The 21,520-nt window shown below is 58.8% G+C and overlaps 1 protein-coding gene across 1 annotated transcript; it reads right to left on the bottom strand.

Moving 5' to 3' along the window:
* Positions 1-867: 867 nt before the first annotated feature.
* LOC124505594 (uncharacterized) lies at positions 868-20,113 on the bottom strand. Its single transcript, XM_047071577.1, is given in 12 exon segments — positions 868-1,760; positions 2,874-2,916; positions 4,549-4,889; positions 4,892-4,937; positions 6,304-6,329; positions 6,433-6,474; positions 7,075-7,173; positions 9,519-9,598; positions 10,799-10,916; positions 13,189-13,317; positions 14,556-14,643; positions 20,011-20,113. Coding segments are annotated over 12 exon segments (1,377 nt in total). The 5' UTR covers positions 20,071-20,113; the 3' UTR covers positions 868-1,455.
* Positions 20,114-21,520: the final 1,407 nt, after the last annotated feature.

Below are 21,520 nucleotides of genomic sequence, written 5' to 3'. Positions count from 1 at the left end.
TGGCGGGGAGGGTCAACGAGAGAGTTGGTGGCATCCCACCTCTGAGAGGACACCTCAGCTCCTGAACTGGGTGGCTGTAGCAGCATTTAATGAGGAACTGGAAGTCGAAGGGCTTGGTGCTGGAAGTGTGTAGGCTAATCTGGTGAGGTTTGGGGCGAGTGAGGAGGGCAGGGTGGAGATCCCATTCTGAGGGCACTGACATTCCCAGAGCCCCTCCCTCTGGCAAATCACATCCTTGGGGTCCGTTCCTTCCCCTGTGCATGCCTTCCCCTGCTAAAGATATCACACCCAAGATTGTGTACCCACCAGAAATAAAAGGAAATGCTACTTAAGACAGAAATTTTATTAGGTAAAAATAAAGAACAAAATCTTGATACCAGTACCTTCACAAAATTTTTTTTTCAGATTTTTGAGAGAGAGAGAGAGAGAGAGAGAGAGAGCATGAATGGGTGAGGGGCAGAGAAAGAGGGAGACAGAATCTGAAGCAGAATTCAGGCTCTGAGTCATCTTTTTTTTTTTTTTTTTTTTTTTTTTTTTTACGAAATAGAGTTTTTTACGAACTAGAATTAAAAAGTTTTTTATGAAATAGAGTTAAAAAAAATATGTAACCTCCTTTCAACCTGCCCAATCTAAGCACGGATTAGCTTAGAAACATGGAGTCATTCGCTCTCTGAAAATAAACAAACGTTAAAAAAAAAAAATTCTTTAACATTTATATTTGAGAGACACAGCGTGAGCAGGGGAGGGGCAGAGAGAGGGGGGAGTGACAGAAATCAGAAGCGGGCTCCAGGCTCCGAGCTGTCAGCACAGAGCCCGACGTGGGGCTCGAACCCACGAACCGCGAGATTGTGACCTGAGCCGGCCGAAGTTGGATGCTCAACCGACTGAGCCGCCCAGGCACCCCTTAAAAATTTTTTTAAAAAGCAGGCCGGGGTCTAGGCCTCCAGCTGAAGCCCTGAGATGGTCTCATGCAGCTGCCGGGTACAGGTTCCTGGTCACTGAGCTGTTCACGCTCACAGAGCACTCAGTCACAACGGCACCCCGTTCTAGGTCCTGGGGACGTCGCAGTGACTTGGACCCGGTGCAGGCCATGGCAGAAACAGTCAAACCCTCCTGGCTTCGGCACCCAGAAGGCGGCTGAGGAATGTGAATCAACCCGACACAGTAAGTGGATCCTTCTGCCAAGAGTCCACAACTTGCGGGAATCCCCAGTCCCCGCAGGACGTCCCCACAGGCAGTCTCTGAAGCTCCCGGTCCCTTGCAGGGAAACGCTCTCGACTGGCACGTAAAACTGACCTCCCTGATGGAAATGTTCTGTAGAAATCAATTCAGAGAACGCACACAACTTCACCTGGGACTCAAACAATTCCTAATAGGATAGACCTGGGCAAGAAGATCACGTCCAGTCCATTTGAAGTCCTGCTTGAAGGCATAATCCGATGCCAAAACTTCACTTTAGTCGGAGGTCCCCACATGCCTGCCTAAAATACCTTCGGCAACTAAGTTGTTTATAATGTTTTGCAAATACATTTGAAGCCCCAGTTTATGGAGGGCAGCCAGGAGTTTAAAAACAGAAGCGTCCTTTCCCAGCTTCTTTCTCCACGTAAAGAGCATCTTATGTCGCTGCTCCATCAAATTGCCTGGATTCTCGCATTCGCAAGAGTCAATGTCCGTCTCATCCAGACCAATTAACCTCATGAACATCTTCCAGTCGTTTCCCGTACTGCTCTTTACAAACTCATAATAGATGCTAGTGGTAGCTGCAAGAAACAAAACCAAAAAGGAAGACGGTTACATTTCCGGGATGACCACGTGGCACCTGCTGTCGCTGGGCCCCAGGAGTAAGGTCACGGGTGGCCCCACCGTCCCACTGCCCCGGGGCCGGGCCCCTGGACCAGCACACCACACCTAGGACATGGGAGGTCTTGTACGACCTCAGGGGTCTCCCGGAAGTGATCAGGCCCAGGGGCTGGGAGACGGAGGCTGGGCCACCTCTGCCACAGCTCTTGCCCTGCAGGCACCCTGCCTGCAGCTCGTTCCTCGAGCCCTTGAGCCCGAGCCCGGGAGGAGCCGAGGGTGGGGGCAAGCAGGAAGCTGTCGGAGAACGCAGTCTGCTGTAGTTCACCTGCCTTCTCTCCCTTGACCCCCAGAGAAAGGCTATAAGACGGTCGGGACAGGAAGGCCTTCTGGTGTCAGCTGGGGACCATGGTTAGGATCTGAGGCCTGGGGCGACTTTTGTAGCCCGAGTTTCAGACTGTCATGTTTTTAAACCCGTGTGATGGGGCGATCCTGCAGAACTGTTAGTGGAGGGGATACAAAAGCACCCGACGTGCAGCATGTCTCCTAGCCGGGGGGGGGGGGGGGGGGGGCGGCTACCCATCTAGGAGCGTAGAAAGCATTCCTGCTGCCCGTTCGTATTTCTTTTTTTTTTTTTTTTTAATTTTTTTTTTTCAACGTTTATTTATTTTTGGGACAGAGAGAGAGCATGAACGGGCGAGGGGCAGAGAGAGAGGGAGACACAGAATCGGAAACAGGCTCCAGGCTCTGAGCCATCAGCCCAGAGCCTGACGCGGGGCTCGAACTCCCGGACCGCGAGATCGTGACCTGGCTGAAGTCGGACGCTTAACCGACTGCGCCACCCAGGCGCCCCCCGTTTGTATTTCTTAAACACACGAATGGGTCATAAGATCAAAGCATGATGAACCTCGCAAAACGCATGGTTGGCAAACGCTGTTTCCCCTAATGTCATTAGTGGCTGTGAAAAAGCAGGGGTCGAGCTGACACAAGGTCCCGCAGCTTCATGCAGGCAGGGGTTCCCGGAAACAAGGCGAAGCCCGGTCACTCACCGTAAGTGAGCAATTCAGGTTACGTACCTTCTTTGGAGTTATCCTTGACAAAATATTCCTTTTTGTATCGCTGCGAAGAGAAAGAAATAAAATTGACCCAGGGCAAGAAACCCATGTCTGAAACGGAAGCACGACGTGGTGGGAGGGAGCAGCAGGGTGGGGGCAGGTGTGGCTCTGCGAATGTGAGGTGGCCTTGAGGGAGCTCCCGACGGGGGCAGAGAGCTCACGGCCCACTCGTTGTCTCCCGGCCCGTGGTCCCGGGACACGCCATGCCCCGGGCCGAGGGACAGCACAGTGTTGCCGCCGTGGCACGGAGACCCCTGCTCGGGCAGGCAGGTGACAGCTGAACTATGTCACCGGGGGGGGGGGGGGGGGGGGGAACCTGTCCCGGCCCAGATACTACTAACAGGGAGGACACTCGTAAATGCAGTTTCCTAGTCGCGGACGATGCCAGTGTGTGCGAGCACCGCACAGGTGTCCGCCCGAGAGGGACCCCCCCAGGCCTCCCGCCGAGACGGACGAGGGTCCTAACTTCTGTACCTGACTCCCCTCGGAACTCTTGGAGAATCTGGAGTCATAGACCGTGTCCCTGAAATGACGCCTAACGGCACTCGACCCAGGAACCCAGGCTCCAAAGCAGAGTTCCTGACCTCCCTGCACCCCCACCACAGCCGCCCAGGGTCCTGTGATCTCCTCCCTGGGACCTTGTCCCGCAGCTCCCTGAGGATTCAGAAACAGACCCTGGTCATGCCCCAAGTGCTGGCTCTGGCCTCCCCCCTCTTCCTGAACAGTCCCCCTCCACTAGTGCCACTCGGCAAGTATCTGCCCAGCTTGTCAAACCCTATTCGGGTGTCACCAACTCCAGACGGGCCCCCACATCCCTGCAACAGAGGATGGGGACTGCTGCTGTCCTCCGAGGGGGAGCACCCCCGGACGAGGCCCGCCCCTCTCTCCCATGGTCCCGCGACCCGGACGGCACGGCTGGCACATGGGCGGTGCTCGGCCGAGGTCCACCGCGCGGAACGAGACACGCACGCGCTCGGGAGGCCCTGGTGTGCGACACCAACGGGCCGGGCCTCCTCCTTCCTGCCACACCCCAAGCGTGGTACCCGGACAAGGACGCTCTCGGAGCCTCGGCACCCACCTCCGTCCCACAGTCCCTTCGGACAGCAGGTCGGGTTGGGGATTGTTAGGGGCTGACCTGTGCCCCCCCTGCCCCCCCGAAAACACTGAGGCCCAAACCCGTAAACACTGACTGTGTTTGGGACCAGGATCGTTGCCCGCAGTAAGCTTACGACAGGGTTATTGGGGTGGGCCCTATTCCAAGGCGCCCCCTGTCCTCAGCAAAAGGGGCAAGTTGGACGCGGACTCGTACACAGGGAGACGTGGCCCTGAGAGTGCAGGCGGAGGTCGGGGCGATGCCAGTACAAGCCAAGGAGCCCCAAAGGCGGCCAGACACCAGCGGCAGCTGGGGGGAGGCCTGGACCAGACCATCCCTCGCAGCCTCAGCAGGAAGCAGCCCCGCGACGGCCTGTTCTTGGACTGAGACGGCAGGATGTGCTGTTTAATCCGCCCCAGGGCACTCCTACAAGACGGCTGCGAAAGCTCGCACGTTAGCACTTAACGCGGAGCTCCGCGCACACGAATGCCCGCTACGCACGGGCTGCGTCGTCATCGGGACCCACGCAGACACTTCACTCACCTCCTCTAGACTCTTGAGCGAAGGGGACGCCTGGGTCCCGTCCTGGGGCTCCGGAGCGGCAGGAGCAGAGGCTTCTAACGTCTGCTCCTGGACCACCGGGCTTCCTCCGACCACCAAGGCCTGCAGCTCAGGGCTTTCCTCGGGCTCCCCTGAGGGCCCCGGGTGGGGCCTGGCCTTGGGCATCAAGGCCAGGCTCTCCTCCTCCGCAGGCTGGGTTTCTGTGCCGGGGGCCGGCCTGTCCCGCTCAGGCGCCTCGGGTCGCACCGTCTCAAGCTGCGAACTGCTTCTCGGTGGCTGAGGGACAAAGTCGTTTCTCTTGGTCACAGGAGCTTGCTGCACAGTGCTTCCCAAGCCACTACCCGGGGCGGGGGTGGGGGGGCGTCAGCTGCCTGACGATTATGCGGGAAACGTGCAGTTTCAGAAAACACCGCGTGGGGTGAGCTCCCTGTTCTGCCACCAGCTGCTCGGGAGGGGTCCCGAGACCCCCAACCCAAGCCTGTGGTGGGTGGAAAGCGGCCCCCGCTCCAAAATATAGGCGTACGTCATCTTATTGCACTTTGCAGGTACGATTTTTTTTTTTTTGAGAGAGCGTGTGTAGGTGGAGGAGGGAGAGGGAGAGGGAGAGAGAGAGAGAGAGAGAGAACGGACGAACGAATGAATCTCAGGCAGGCTCCACACTGTCAGCACAGAGCCGATGTGGGGCTCCATCTCATGAACCGTGAGATCGTCACCTGAGCCGAATTCCAGAGTGGGATGCTTAACTGACTGGGCCCCCCAGGCTCCCTGCCAAGTACGATTCTCTACAGATGAAGGTTCGTGGCGACCCTGCCTTGAGCACATCTGTGGGCGCCATTTTCCCGACCCCGCTGGCTGACTTCGTGTCTCTGTGCCACATTCTGGTAATTCTCGCCGTATTTCAACCTGTGTCGTCATTACTGTATCTGGTGACCTGCGATCCGTGAGGACAGCTCACCCGGAGCTCAGAGGGTGGCTGGCACTCACGATAAAATGTTTAAGTGAGGTGTGCACGGTTTGCGTAGATGAGGCCATCACGCACTGAAGAGACTGCAGTATGGGACACGCAGAACTTTCCTACGTGCTGAAGCCTGGCTTTCCCGTGCCACTTGCTACACAGCGGCGGTCTGGAACCGAACCCGCAGCGTCTCCGAGATGCACCTGTGTGCCTACGCTCTAACCCCTGGTGCCCTCGAATGGGACCTGACTGCAGGGGGGGGTAGACACTGGATTAGCGTGAGCCGTAACCCGGGGCGGAGTGTCCCCAAGAGGAGACCGGCTCTGAGATGCACAGACGGGTGGGGAGCAAGCAGAGAAAGACGGATGCCTCTAAGCGCCCAGCAACCAGGGTTCCCGGCCGCCGCCCTTCCCCCAAAGATGCAGGGAGGGGCCCCCCACCCCCCGAGGGAGTTGGAAAGAGCCAGCCCCGCGGCCGCAGACACGGAAGCAACGAGCTCCGTGATGCGTCGTGACCTGCTTCGGCAGCCCCGGGACCCACACGCAGAACCCCTCTGCCCCTCCGTGCCTCGTTTTCCGCTCTGGTCCCGACCAGCACATTCCGGGGCTCTGTCCGCTCAGGCGCACGCGGATGCCCCCACACAAGGTGCAGCAGACGCAGCCGAGGAAGGGGCTGCCGCCTGCCCGCCCCACCCCCCTGCCCCCGCCCCAGGGCATCTTCTGGGACTCTGCGGCCACCAAGGCCAGCAGCTACCATCAGGCAAACCCCAGGGCAGTACTCACAAAGCCGCCTGGGCCATCCGACCTTCCTGAAGACCAAAAAGAAGAGAAATGACCACGGTTGGCATCAGCGGGGACAATGACTTCCGTGAGGAAAGGAAGCGCCTTGAACTGGCAAGAAAGCACACTTACCCTTCAACAATCTGACGATCGGCTGGTAGGAGACCCGCACACCTGGGAAGGACACAGGAGGTGAGCGCCACCTGGGGGGCTTTGCCAGCACCCGGGAGCCCCCGCCCACCCACCCCAGGAGCCCCCTGCTGACACAGCACCCGCCTCGCCCTGCTTCTCGGCCGACAGCACCCCAGACACGGCATCCCCAGCCGGTGGACCTGAGACCCTGGCCTTAAGACCCGTGTGCCAGGGAGCAGGGGGCAGGGGCCCTGTGCCACAGCCCGGAGCTCAGGAGTGCAAGTGAGAAGATGAGCACGGCCGTGCTTCCAATGGACAAGTCCCCGGGGCGCCTGGGGGGCTCCGTCCGTGAAGCGTCCGACTTGGGCTCAGGTCACGGTCTCCCAGTTCAGGAGTTCGAGCCCCGCGTCGGGCTCTGTGCGGACAGCTGGGAGCCTGGAGCCCGCTTCGGATTCTGTGTCTCCCTCTCTCTCTGCCCCTCCCCCACTCATGCTGTGTCTCTTGCGAAAACAAACACTAATAACAAAAAATTTTTTTTTTAAAGAAGTGAAAAAGTCCCCGTCAGGGACCTCTTAGCCCCAAGTGTCCACTGCTGAGCTCCTGCTGAGCTGGCTTCTCCAGGACTGACTGGCACTAACCTACCTTTCTTTTTATACCAATAAATACCGACGATGACGGCGACGGCAAGAATGACGCTAACGGTCACCCACGGCACGAGGAACTCAGACCCACGCTTGTTTTCTGGAAGGAGACAAAACAGAGGGTGGTGTAGGAGGGTCAGGCACGCCCTCCTCGTTCAAGTCACGTGCTACAGAAAGTCCCCGAGCCCTCTCCCACGGATCGCCATCTCGAATGTCCCCAGTGGGAGACAGGAGAGGCTCGCGCTTCCTGTGTCACGGACGAGGACCCCAGGCTCGGGGGACGTGGGGCCCCACGCAGGGGGCTGGAAGCAGCAGGAGGCGTACAGGGCCAGGAGAGCGGCTAGGGGTTCTGGTACCCAGGCCGGGGCTCCGGTGTGAGCGGTCACAGCCGGCAGCAGGAGGCAGGGGACGGCCAGTCCTGACTGGAGCAAGGCCCACCCACGGTGGCCCGAGGGACAGGGCAGGTCCACCCTGGGGAGACATCTAGTAGGACCACTTGGGTGTCCCGGTGTCACCCTGGTGAGATAGATCACAGCACCGACAGCACTCATGGACACAAAGACACAGTGGGGGGCGGGGGGGGGGGGCAGGGCACACCCATCTGAACCCTGGACCCTCAGCCACCCGGACGTCATTGGCGTCAGCAGCCGGTGCTGGGAAGGATAGACAGTGGGGCACAACTTCCGCATGGTGCTGCTGTTTGACTCCGAGATGTTCCTTATTCTCAGATGAGGCCCTTCCCAATTTTTCCCAGTGTTAAAATATCCTCTCAAAGTGCACGTTACGTGAATCAAAATTTTCTGTGGAAATCAACAAGCCGATTCCGCAGTGTGAACTGACACACCAAAGACCGTGCGGAGGAAGGACTGGGGGCCCTGGGCCTCTGCCGGCAAGGCCTGCAGGTGGGTGTGGCCCCAAACCCAACAGGAGCAACTGTCTTCACCACCCAGGGACCCCGAGGGCAGGTGGGAGGGACTGTCTTTTCCAAACAGGGTCCTGGGTCATTCGTGGGTGCGTGTGGGAAAACACATCGAAGCCTGACCCCCTTACCCCACAGCATGCGGAACACCGATCCCAGGCTCATCACAGGACACAATCAGAACGGGAAAAGCGTACGGCTTCTGGCGGGTCCCGTGAGGATCTCGAGGTGAGCAGAGATCTCTCACACGGGGCACAATAAAGGGACCTCGTTCAACGAAGAGCCTGTCCCTCGGGAGACCCCTCAGCACGAATAAAAAGGAATCCTACCCTAACTTTGTAATTACCAACATTTATAAACACAGTTGAGCCTTGAACATGGATTTCAACCGCGAGGGTCCGCTTACGTGTGGATCGTTTCTATAAACAGCAGGGCGCCGTAAACGTATTTTCCCTTCATTTACTTAACACCCTCGGGGCGCCTGGGTGGCGCAGTCGGCTAAGCGTCCGACTTCAGCCAGGTCACGATCTCGCGGTCTGTGAGTTCGAGCCCCGCGTCAGGCTCTGGGCTGATGGCTCGGAGCCTGGAGCCTGTTTCCGATTCTGTGTCTCCCTCTCTCTCTGCCCCTCCCCCGTTCATGCTCTGTCTCTCTCTGTCCCAAAAATAAATAAACGTTGGAAAAAAAAAATTAAAAAAAAACACCCTTTTCTCCCCTCCAGTTTATTTTATTAAAAACACAGCACACGGTATAGACAAAACACACAAAACAGGGGTCAATTGACCCTTCGCGTCACTGCTAAGGCTCCCAGTCAACAGTACGCTATTCGTAGTTAGGCTGTTGGGGGGGATCAAAAGTTCTATGTGGATCTGACCGCGTGGGGCATCGGCGCCCCTCACCCCATGCTGTTCGGGGGTCAGCTACGATTATCGAAAGTAAGAAACAAACCTGCCTGCGACTCAGTACGAAGCAGGCATGTCTCGCACAGGCCCTTAACACAAGAAAGCGCAAGGCGGGGGGAAGGCACAGCTTGTCGCCAAGGATGCTGTTTACTCAAGACGGAGGTCTATGAACGGTGGCCCGCGGGAACCCGGCCCACGACAAGTCCGCTTTTCTGCCAAGTACGCTTTTAATGGCACCCAGCCGGGCCCATCTGTTTACTTACCGTCTCTGGCTTTTGCTTCAGGGGCAGGGAGGGTTGAGGAGTGACAAGAGACCGCAGGGCCTGCAAAACCTACGCTTTTTACCTTTATGGGAAAGGTCTGCTGACCTGGATTCAAGAGATGACCTCAGGGGGCACCTGGGGTCTCAGTCGATTAAGCGGCCGACTTCGGCTCGGGTCATGATCTCACGGTTCGTGGGTTCGAGCCCCACACCGGGTTCTGTGCTGACAGCTCGGAGCCTGGAGCCTGCTTCGCATTCTGTGTCTCCCTCTCTCTCTCTGACCCTCTCCCGCTCACGCTCTGTGTCTCTATCTCAAATATTAAACATTAAAAAAAAAAAAGAGAGAGATGAGTTCAGTCCTTACCTGGACGCCCTCGATCAGTTTCTGTGGCACAAACCGTGTTGCTGGTAGCATTGCAAGGTGACAGGACAACGCCAGGACACCTGAAGGGTGAAGAAACCCGGAGCCTTACTTCTCCCTGCCTGGGCGCGGCACGCAACGTCCTTCCCACCACCCACAGCTCCCACAACGGCCTGCCAACCTTCAGGCAAACACTGCCTGGCATCTCCCGGGCTCTCTGGTCCAAACTGGCTCATGGAGAGTAAAAGCATCCTATGCTCTGTGCCACACCGGGGAAGAGCCTCCCTCTCTGTTCCTGGACAGAGCTGTGTGTGGCTAGGAGGTCTGGCCCTACTGCAGCTGGAGCCCCATGCCCATCGAGAGAGAAGTTAGGCCAAAGAGGAAGCACGTGGAGAAGGGGACAAGCAAGCAAGCCCAGAGAAGCCAGAGCCTAGATCACACCAGACCTGAAAGCAGTCCTTACTTTGGACTCGCCAGGCGCAGGAACCTGAGTCGTACCAGTTCACAATGTGCCTCAGAAACCAGAGCTGTTGTTTTAAGTGGCTTTGCCACCGTACAGGTCTCCCCACAAGGCCCTCCCCAAACACCGCGCCCACCCAGAACCCCAGGAGTTGACCTTATTTGGACACAGGGTCTCTGCAGACAGAAGCACCTCACAGTGAGGCCGTGCCAGACTACGGTGGGCCTAAATCAAGGACTGGTGTCCTTGGAGGAGGGAACTCGGACTGGGACAGAGAGAGGCCGTGTGCAGACATCGAGACACACACGCAAGAGGTGACCTCGCAGAGACAGAAGCAGACGGAAGGTAAGCGAAGGAGCATCACGGGGCGCCCACAGTGTCAGAGGCTGGAAGAGGCGAGGCAGGGTCCTCCCCTAGAGCCTGCGGAGGGAGCACGGCCCTGCTCACACCTGGATTTCAGGCGCCTGGTGTCCAGAGCTGGGAGAGAACACACTTCTGTTGGTTTTCTCGAAGCTGCCCAGCTGTGGCGCTTTGTTACCGCAGCCACAGGACCCCCACGGGGACAGCGGCCGTCCCGCACTGCCGCAGGGCGCGGTCCTACCGTTCTGCCTGGACTGCTCTTCCCCCAGAACCCTCTATGGCTCCCTACCCTCCTCGCCGGGCCTCTGCTTGAGAGCCTGGTCCCCTCCCACGCCCTCTACCCCCCCCCCCCCCTCACGGAGTCCTCACTGCCTGTGTGTTTGGACTGTCTCCACCACCACTGGGAGCCTGGGGTCTGTACTACTGGGAGGACAGGAGGGGCCCACGCCTGTGCCCCCAGGACCTTTTACACCGCAGGCAGTTTTCCACGCAGTCCACAGAGTTGCAGTAGAAGCTCCCCTTTTTGCACTGACACTGCCGGTCGCTGGTGGGGGAGCACTTGGCCACCACCTCCTGATCTCCTGGTGGGAGAGGGTCATGGGTCAGCAGGGGCGGACGGGAAAGTCCCTGCCCACACTGGGCCACGCCCAGAACCTTGGTCAAGGACGCCGAACCGTCCTCTCCTCACCTCACCCCCCCCCCCCCCCCCCCCCCCCCCGTCTACGCAGGGGCGGAGAGGAGCTAACAGCAAGCCCTCACCCCTGCAGCCTGGGCCGAGGGGCCGGGGCCAGCTCCTCAGAGAGAGCCCGTAGCACCCTTCACCTCGTCCACCCCACAAAAGCACACCGCCACCACGTGTCCCACACGAGCAAAACCTCGGGGAGAGAAGGGCATAGACAGAGGGCCCCCTCCGCCGGCCAGCGAGGACCGCAGCGGCCACCCTTCCAGAGCCTTCCGCCGCGCTGGATGTCAAAGAACCGTACTCGAGATACAGATGAAGATAAAACACGACCACACTCGCAGCTCGACGCCACGTCCAGACCCACACCCGGGGCCGATCCCTCCACGGCATCACTCCGCTCTCACGCTTCCAAAACCCAGATGGGTTTGGCAAGATGCGACGCAGGCGGGATCCCGCCGCGCACGCGCCGGGCCGGCTTCCGCCCACGCACACCCCGCTTCTCGGTCAGCGGACGCTCGGGTTGCTTCTGGCTTTACGCGACTGCGAACCCCTCCCGGCGTCCCAGCACACGCGGGCAAGAGCCCGTCCAGGTCTGGATCGGGACGCGGGGCGGGTGGGCAGCCCCAACCGTGTGCGGACCCTGCTTCTCCCGTGGGGACGGAGCGCTCGCTCTTCTCAGTCCCCGCAAATTCCGGGCATCCACAGCGACGCTCCGTCCGTCCCTCCACGCCGGCGCTCCTCACCACGGTTACCGGCGCTCCGTGCCCATCTCCTTCACCATGTCGGTCGGTCGGTCGGTCGGTCTCCACTTGAAGCGTTTTTCCAAACCGTATGACTGATGTGCTCCAGGTGTGAATTACGCGTGGGCTGTGTCATGAACAGGTTCTGCCCCTTCGCGGCTTAACTTTCGTGCCTCGCGACAGAACGGGAGCTGGGTCGTTCGACTGCCGCCACACGTACCCACCTCGACGTTATGGTGTAGGGTTTTCAGAAATCCCATAAAATGTTCTGTCGCTGCCTGGAAGTCCTAAACACTCGTCACGTCTTCCTCTCAAAACAGTCCTTTCACCTGTGGACTGTGACGCGGGAGGAACCACTCCTGGGGGCGGTGGAAGCTCCCCGTCCTGCACCAAAGGACAGCACGCGGTCCAGGCCAGCGTCGTTTGCGATTCCGCCCTTCCTCCCGTGGACGGGTCGGTCGCGGTGCCACAGGCCACTTTCCACATCCGTGGGGCCATCTTCCCCTTTGTGCAAATCACGCTGTCTCCGTCGCCTCGAAATATGACCACGCGGGAGAGCCCACTGCGCTCTGCCCTCTTCCGGAGGGTTTCGGCAATTGTCTGCTCATTGAGTTCCATGAAAACCCTTGTGAGGGTTTTTTTTTGTTTTGTTTTGTTTTGTTTAAATAAAAAACTGTATATTTAAAATATACAGCACGCGTGAGGAGTTGCTACGTGCTGTTGGGAGTTTCACTGCGAACACACCAAATCTGAGAACCGTTTCACGGAGAACCGACGAGTCTTTAAAACGTGGAGTCCTCCCATAGTCTTGTATTTCTCTGTATGTTTAGATTTTCCAAACTGTTGTTTGTTCACGTAAACGTTTTATACGTCCTTTGCTAGATTTATCTCAAAGGATCTTATTTTCTTTGTCTTTGCTGATGCAAATGGTTATCTTTTAAAAAAATTACAGCTTTCGGGGCGCCTGGGTGGCGCAGTCGGTTGAGCGTCCGACTTCAGCCAGGTCACTATCTCGCGGTCCGTGAGTTTGAGCCCCGCGTCGGGCTCTGGGCTGATGGCTCAGAGCCTGGAGCCTGTTTCCTATTCTGTGTCTCCCTCTCTCTCTGCCCCTCCCCCGTTCATGCTCTGTCTCTCTCTGTCCCAAAAATAAATAAACGTTGAAAAAAAAAATATTTAAAAAATAAAAAAATTACAGCTTTTAAAATAATCCGTTGCTGATATGTTGAAATTCAGACAAAGTTTTGTAGATAGTTCTCGTATACAGCACCTCTAAAATCCTGCTGCCCTGTGGATGGAGATTCCTTAACCCCCCCCCACCCACACACACACACACCCCGTCCTGATAAAAATACGTGTTCACCTGCAGTAACTCCCTCGGGGCGAGGCCCACGGGCCGAGTTCAAAGGCCAAGACCCCACTGTGCCCACTTACCCTCCCGACACTGGATGCACCTCTGGCAGGTGGGCTCGCCATTAGGGAAGGCGAGGAAGGTGCCCGGCTCACAGACGCGGCACTCGCCTGCGGTATGGTTCACCCTGCACGGCTTGAAGACGTACTGGCCTGTGTGAAAGGGAGGTCGTGGAGGTGAGGAGGGGGTTCGCAGCAGACCCAACCCAGCCCCCGAGGCCCCCCCTCGAGGAGGACCAGCCCTCACCAACCACACCTCCTCGGAGCGTTCTGAATGGACACTTGGCCACCTGCGTCCGAGAAGCCGGGGACCCGGCGCCCCTCGGCTTTCGCTGGCGACTCCCAGCCCACGTGAGCGGAGGGCTTCGACCACACACGCTGGAGGTGGCCCGAGAGCCTGACAACGCCCGTGTGCCTGCCCCTAGCGCCCTGGGGACCCCGGGCTGATTTACAGGGAGCACTGGCGGTCTAGAGACCGAGGGCTCTGACCAGTCCCAGAGGAGCCCCCCTGGTCTAGCGCTTGCCTCGTGCAAAGGCCGTAGTGGAGTCAAATCACACCTCCCTGGGAGGAGGGGGCCTCAGCCCTCACTGTGCCACCAGGCTGAGTTCCCCAGGTTTCCAGCTGGGCCAGCCGTGTCCCACCTGTTCCCAGATGAGCCGCGCGCGTGTGTGGGGACATGTGCACGCAGCTGTGGACGCACAGGTGTGTGTGGGATGTACAGGTGTGAATGGCCCAGGTGTGGATGTTTGGTCCCTGAAACAGGAGCCCTGCAACGGCCGAGGGTCCCACAGCAAAGGAGGCACAAGTGGGGCGGGGGGGGGTTACAGATGGAGACGGTGGACGCGTGTGGAGGCCCCCGCAAAGACACCGTGAACGACAATGCGTGCGCATCTGTCTGTGTGGGCGGGGCGCAGGCGCGGGTGGGGGCAGCGGGCTGACCGGGTTCCCCACAAAGGAGGCCCGGCTGCCGTGGCGGTGACTGGGCAAGAGGTGAGGTGGGCCGGGGCGAGGACACAGCAGGCACTCGGAGCCTGAGGCCCGCCGTCTGCTTTATGGGGCTAACTGAGAGCATCCTCACGAGGGTGACTAAGGCTCCACGGACGTGTCGTGCGTGAGGACGGTGCTGGCCCAGCCCTGTTAGGACTTCCCTTCCTCAGGTGTCCACGGTCACCCCGACAGGAGCGTCCAGCCTGGGGACGCACCCCCACCTCTGCCTCCAGCGGCCCCGGCCCCACCCACCAAAACAAGCCCACAACCCGGTTCACGAGTCCCCGGGGCGTGGATGGGGCGGGTGGGCGGCTGCCCAGGAGAGGTCCGCCCACGCCAGCCAGCGGGGATCCCCCCACCCCGGGCAGCCCCACAAGGCCCCGGAAGGTTCTCTGGGACTCACCAGCGGGGCAGAGCCCGCAGCAGAGGTTGCTGTCCTCCGGCTGGTACTCGGTCACGTCACACGGGGCCACGCCGAGCACCAGGTCCACCTCCAATCAGAAAGGGGAGACAGGCGTCATCAAGAGGGGCCATCTGTAGATGGGGCCCACGCATCCTCTGCCCAGACACACGCGTGCAGAGAAGCACACGGCCACCTCCTGGGGGCGGGCTTCGCTGGGGGCGCACGAGCTGGGACCTTCCCTCGGATCTGTGAATTCTGTATTTGCACACTTGCCTCTCGGTGACGTTCCCCGTAACCCGCCAGCTGCCACTCACAGCACGTCCTCAGACACGCAGACTCCCGTGCCGGACGGTGCTGATGTCACCCCACTGTCCCTCGGTGAGTCTGCCGTCTCCCTGCCCCGTCTGCGTCCCACCGGCTGTGCTGCGTCCTTCCACAGGCAGAGCTCTTAAAAACCCCACCTCGCCAGGCTTCGCCCTTCTGACCCAACCCGATCGCTCGGAGAGGACGTTAGCCTGTGTGCACGTGTCGGACCAGCACCGTAATCGCGTTCGCTTTCTGCATCTCTGCCGTGTGTTTAAGATCCCACCTTTGCGCCCATTTTCTCGTCGCCTGTCTTCCCCGGCCTTTGCTTCCCCGATTCCCCGTCTCCACACCCCTTCTTTCCTTCCCCGCGCCGGGAAACGGATTAGATTCTACTTCTTGTATTTACAAGGAGTAACAAGACACCACTTAGCCAGGCGTCAGGAAGAAAGCTCATCGTGCACACACCACGGTGCCCACGATCTCGGCCAACAGCCCATCAAGGCGGGCTTGCGACCGTGAACAGAAGCGCGTGGGAAAGCACGGTATCCACACAGTTGCACAGCTGTGCAGCTCCAGAAGAGAAAATGCTAACTTGACCTGCACGGTCACCGAAGTCAGCATCGCCGTGAGGGGACACGTTGATGTCACGACTGGAAGAGACACCCCAGCCACTTCTGTGCCGTTTCTGCCCAAAATGCCAAGCTGGAATCCGTTCACGACAAGCCGCCCACACTGACCCAACCCGACCCGAGAAATGTTCTGCGGGACGAGGGGTCAACACTCCTCTGCGGCGTTACGGTCACAGAAGACACAAAGGACGGAGGAGTCTGCTCCGGGACATCTGCGGGACGGCAGACACAGGCAAGGGCACTGCCTCGGCCCCGCGCCCCCACTGTGATCGGGGCGCACACGTCACCCCCCGGGGGGCCTGGGCGGCAAGCGCAGAAGCCAGTGCTATTTTATTTTCTTTCCGTTCTTTTCTGAGCCTTTCATTTTTGTTTTTAATGGGCTAACACACGCACCACCCCTAAGAGTGACCGTTTGTTAAGTGTCCGGGACGCCCGTTCACATTGTCGTACAACCATGGAGACTACTCTTCTAACCCCAAAAGTCCCAAGTTATTTCAAAAGGAAACCTGAAAAATTAAAAACTTTTTTAAAAAGAAAGGAAAAAAAAAAAAAACTCACGACAAGAGCAAAGCAGCTTTCCTTTCTGCAACACCCTGGTCACGAACATAATGGAGGCTGTTTCCTCTCTGGCTGGGGCTCCCAGTTCTTCCAGCACCGGGTCCCTCCCCTTCCCCATGGCAAACAACACTAAAGGAAGTTGTGTCCCCCCCCCACCACCACACCCCCATCAAGGCCCCCTGCCTCCGCTGCCATCTGCCCACCATCTGGCACTCAGGGTGCTCTGCCCCGGAGCATACCGGACGGAGAGGGGGTGGTTTCAGCTGGACCGGTGGTGGCGCTCTGGGGGCCCCTGGTACATGCCATGACCTCGGGGGCCGGGACACGGCGGGGGGGGGGGGGGGGGAAATGTAGGCTTCCTCTCCCCACTCCCCCCCAGGGGAAAAATGTAGGCTTCCTCTCCCCCCCCCCCCCGCACCATTCAGCCATCAACGTAAACACTGCGTGATGCAATATTTTAAGACATGAAATCAGCGAAGAGCTTGCCAGCTTTTGTGAATCAAGTTTTTACTGGAACCCGGGTTGGAACCCTAGGATGTGAAGCACGTGGGCAGGCTCAGGCCAAGTGCAGGGTCCCAGTCTTTGTTTTCATCTCAGGATGTTTTTGCATAGATTTTCACTCTTCAGAAAAAATCACATCAAAACATTCTTCACCCCGTTTCCTAAGGTGTGTCGGTGCCTTCATAAATTGGACACCAGACCCAAGTGCCTGACTCAACTCCTCCGGCACCTGCCTCGCAGATGACGACAGTTCCCGATCCTCCCTCTCCATGGCCCACACCCCCATGGCGCTCCCCCCAGCCAGGGGTCCCCCTCCCGGCTCCAGCAGCCCTCCCTCTCTGCCCTCCCTCAGGCTCCAAGTCCCCTCCGGCCCCTTCACTTCTGTGCCAGGAAATCCCTAAAGAATTTCCTGCTAGTCACGCAAAGCCACGTGGGAACCACGACCGACCGGCATTTGCGAACCCCCAAGGCACCGAGTGGACGAACCCCGAAAAGCCCGCAGGCAGCTAAGGATTTAAGTTAACAAGAACGTAACACCCATCTGACGTGAGCGTCTTCTTCCCTCGGACCCCAGCCTCACAGAATGGAAGGTTCTGGGAGGGGCTGCGGAAGACTCCAGAACCACCCAGGCCCCAGCCTGCGGCCTGCTGTGAAAAGGCACTGGAAGGGGCTTGAGAACCCTGAGTCCAGTGGCTGTGATGCAGCCACGTGGAGGAGGAGAGAGGCCTTTCCGCTGCACCCCTGAAGGCAGGCTGGCGAGCTCATTCCAGAAGGTGCACGTGCAAAAGCGGATAGTGTATAGGACAAGAAGGCGGTGGAGGAAAGTACCCTGAGAAAACACTAACCAACACGTGGTGATGCAAGGCCAAGTTCACTGGAATAAAAGGCCCTCTCCTTTTGCACAGGGAAGGAAGCCATCAACAAAATGAGCGGCAATCTACTGAACGGGGGAGATCCTTGCACACGATGCGTCCGATAAGGGGGTGATCCGAAAGAACAGCTACAACTCCGTAACAAAAAGACAAACGCAAATGGGGGGCAGACTCGAGTAGACATTCCTCCAACGGAGACACACAGAGACATGCCAGCACGCGCATGAGAAGATGCTCAACGTCACTCCTCGTCCGGGAAAAACATCCTGGCACACGTCAGAATGGCTAGGATCAAAATGACAAGAGGTAACAAATGTCGGTGAGGATGCGGAGAAAAGGGAGGCCTTGCGCGCTGTTGGTGGGAACGCAGATTAGGGCAGCTACCCTGCACAACAGTACGGAGGGTCCTCAAAAACGAAAAGGACAACTACCGTATACAATCCAGAGATCGTTTTTGGGGATGCACCTGAACGGAATGTTGGAAAGACACGTGCACCCCCACGTTCACCAAAGCCTGATTCACAACAGCCGAGAGGTGGAAACAACTAAGTGTCCATCAACAGGTGGATGAAGATGTGGTGTGTACACGTGGGGAGACAGACACACACACACACACACACACACACACACACACACACACACACAGTGGAATATTACTGATCCGTGAAAAGGAAGGAAATCCTGCCATTTGCAACAACGTGGATGGACCCAGAGTGTATTATGCTAAGGGAAGTAAGTCAAACAAATTCCTTCAGATTTCGCTCAGATGTGGAAATCTAAAAAATAAACGAACGCCATGCAAACAGACTCATCCATACAGGGAACTGGTGGCCGCCAGAGGGGAGGGGGATGGGCAAAATTGGTGAAAGGAATCAGGAGACACAAACGTCCAGTTGTAAGTCACGGGGATGAAAAGCCCAGCCTAGGACGGAAGGTGCAGCACGGGGACCAGACACGGTCATGACCTGACCGTCGCGCAACACGTATAAATGCATTAAGTGCTGACCCGCTGCGTTACACCTGGAACTAACATAATGCCGTAGCTCAACTACTATTGTGGAAAGAAAAATTCACAATTAAAAAAAGAAAGAAAAAAAGAAAATGCTCTCTGGATAAAGCTTTTCAGCCGTTAAACGTGGTCTGAAGGCATCGCCATACAGACTTTGTTCCTGGCACAAACGGCCCCAAGTGAAGAAGCTGCTGGCAACCAGCGGGCAGGGCCTACGACAGAGAGACAACGCAGGCCAGTGGGCCCCCGCGGTCCTCATTCTGAATGCTCCGAACAGAGCCTGGGCACAGAGGCTGCCCCAGGGCGGAGGGCCTTCAGAGGTCTTAGGCGTGAATGCCCACAGGGCAGAAAACACCAGACTGACCTCGGGAATTTCACCAACGCCCCAAGCTGGCACACTGGCCATTATTTAATAAGAGTACTAAAATCAGAAAAGCCATCCTTTCTGGGGCAGAAACACAGCGACGCTGTAGCCAAACTGGCTTCAGGGAAGGCACTAGGTGCGGAGAGCCTGAGGCCTGCCTCCCTGGGCCCTGAACAGCTCGACGGGAGCGGAGCCGCGGCGCCAAACTTTGAGAACGCTGGGGGGGCGAGGACCCCTAGCGGCCACACGTCGGAACTGCGCACCCCGATGGGCCTCTAACCTCGGCAGAAAAATCAGAGTCTCCGCCGCCTGCGGTTTGCAAACCTAACCGTTTCTTGTAACGCTTGAAACGGGCTGTGCACCAAACCATTCCTGTGCGAATGCTAGGCCGCAGAAAATACAGCCAAGGCGATGCACCGAATTAAAGGCCGGAATCACTGAAGAAAATTCGAGAATCCCCCCCCCTTGCCCCCCGCCGCCGTTTCCACATCCGTGCGCGCTCCTCCAGCTGCTCGCCGATCGCCCGGCACATCCGACGGCGGCCCCAAACTCGCAGTGTCCCTCTCCAACGCCTGGCTGCCACCGGGGTGCGGCACCGCGGGCCAGGGCGCACGCTCGGCCACACAGCTAAGCACGCCCGCCGCGGCCCGCACCAGAACCCAGCCGCCGGGAATTCCCGGATTCCGCCACCTTCCGAAGGAAGACACACCGGTCTTCCCGCACTTCTCCGCGCGCCGCGCCGCCCCCCCCCCCGGTCTGCGCGCCTCCCCCCCACCCCCCCCGGCCTGCACTCGCCTCCCCCCCCGCCCCACCCCCCCCGGCCTGCACTCGCCTCCCCCCCCGCCCCCCCCCGGCCTGCACTCGCCTCCCCCCCCGCCCCACCCCCCCCCCGGCCTGCACTCGCCTCCCCCCCCGCCCCGCCCCACCCCCCCGGCCTGCGCGCTACTCCTCGCCTGCCCCCCCCACCCCCCTCCATCTGAGCGCTCGCCTCCGCGTCCGCTCCCGAGGATGCCCATGCCCGGGCATGCCCGCGCCTCCGCACTCTTCCCCGACCCTTCCCCGTGCCTCCCCATCCGCGCCGGGGCACGCCCGCGCCTCCGGACCCCTCCCGACCTTTCTCCTCGCCGGGGGCAAGTCAACCGCCCCCCGACGCCTCCCCCGGCTTCTCCCCGACCCCTCCGCCACCGGCTTCTCCCCGCCGCCGGGCCCTACTCACCCAGGCCGCGAGCAGCAGCAGGAGGGCGCACAGCCACGGGACGCTCCGTCCCACCGCCATCCCGGCCGCTCCACGCTCAGGAACTGAACGGAGCCCGCGGTCCGAAGCCGACTAGAGGCGGTCGGACGACGGAAGGGGCGGGCGGACGTCACCTGACGGGAAGCCCCGCCCCGCCCGCAGGCGTCACGTAGCCGCTTTCCCAGGGGCGAAGGTGGGGGCGGGCTCGGCCGCCTGGCCCTGCGCCCGGACTACCGCGCCCGGTGGCGAGGTGGGCAGTGCCTCGGATTCCTTTTCCTTATAAAGAAGGCGTCCCTACCGTGGAGAGTGACCAGGGGGCCCCAGGGAGGGACCCAGGCAGCCTTCGCGGGGCCGCCCCACGCGGGCAGGTTCAAACGGTGGAAATCCATTCTCTCCCATCCCGGAAGCCCGAGTCCAAGATCAAGACGCCCAGGGCGGTTTCCCTCCGAGCCTGTGGCGGAGGCCGTGTTCCAGGCCCTCTCCCAGCCGCCAGTGGGTGCGGCAGACCTGGGCGTTCCTCGGCTTCTAGAGGCATCACCCCGGCTGCCTTGGTCGTTCTCCCGCTGTGCATGCCTGTGTCCAAGTTTCCCTCTTATGTGTTATGTTTCATTACGTTTTCGTTCTGGTATAGTTAACTTGCAGGGTTATATTAGCTGCAGGGTTATATTATATTCAGTAGAGTGGTTGGCCAGTTCTCCACGCCACCCAGCGCTCATCACTATCCCCTTCGCCTCATTAGTCCGTGCCCCCACCCACCTTCCCTGGGGAGACCACGTGTTTGTTCTCTAGATAAGAGATTTTGTCTCTCTTTTTCCCTGTTCGTTTCTTTTGTTTCTCAAATGCCACAAGTGAGTGAGATCTTATGGTATGTGTCCTTCTCTGACGGACTTACTTCACTGAGCATTTTCCTTCCAGATCCATCCACATTGTTGCAAATCGCGAGATTTCATTGTTTTCAAATTTCCCCTTTTTATAAGTGTAAGTAAGGGTTAAGAGCTCTTATAGACCCCAGAGCTCGGGTCAAGTAGAAAGGATAAATCAGACCCTAAAAAAGAATCTTAACCAAATTGTCCCTTGAGACGGGCGAAAATTGGGTCGATGTCCTGCCTTTTGCCCTTTTGCGAGCGCGTTGTACTCCATTTGTCAAGGGATTTTCCCCTTATGAAATTTTATTTGGCAGACCTCCACCTATCCTGCCGAGGCTAGGAGACGACGTAACGGAACAGTTGGAACAGGACCGCTTGCTGGCCTCACTCGTGGCCCTGCAACATGTACAAAAGGAAATAACCAGGGCCTTCGCTCATCCTCCTGTTCTTCCCCACCCCTTTCAACCAGGAGACTTGGTCTGGGTCAAGAGGCACGAGCCTAAAACCCTGGAGCCGCGCTGGAAAGGACCGCACGCACACCGTGATCCTGACCACGTCCACGGCCGTGAAGGTGGATGGTGTCCAAACCTGCATTCATCACTCTCAGGTTAAGAAAAACTGTGTGA

Source organism: Lynx rufus, unplaced genomic scaffold, assembly GCF_022079265.1.
Source record: "Lynx rufus isolate CCGP_SWC_20201006 ecotype Redwood Valley unplaced genomic scaffold, mLynRuf1.p SCAF_9, whole genome shotgun sequence".
NCBI lineage: Eukaryota > Metazoa > Chordata > Mammalia > Carnivora > Felidae > Lynx > Lynx rufus.
The sequence above is the reverse complement of the archived record's forward strand: the minus strand, read 5'-3'. Positions and strand labels throughout refer to the sequence as shown.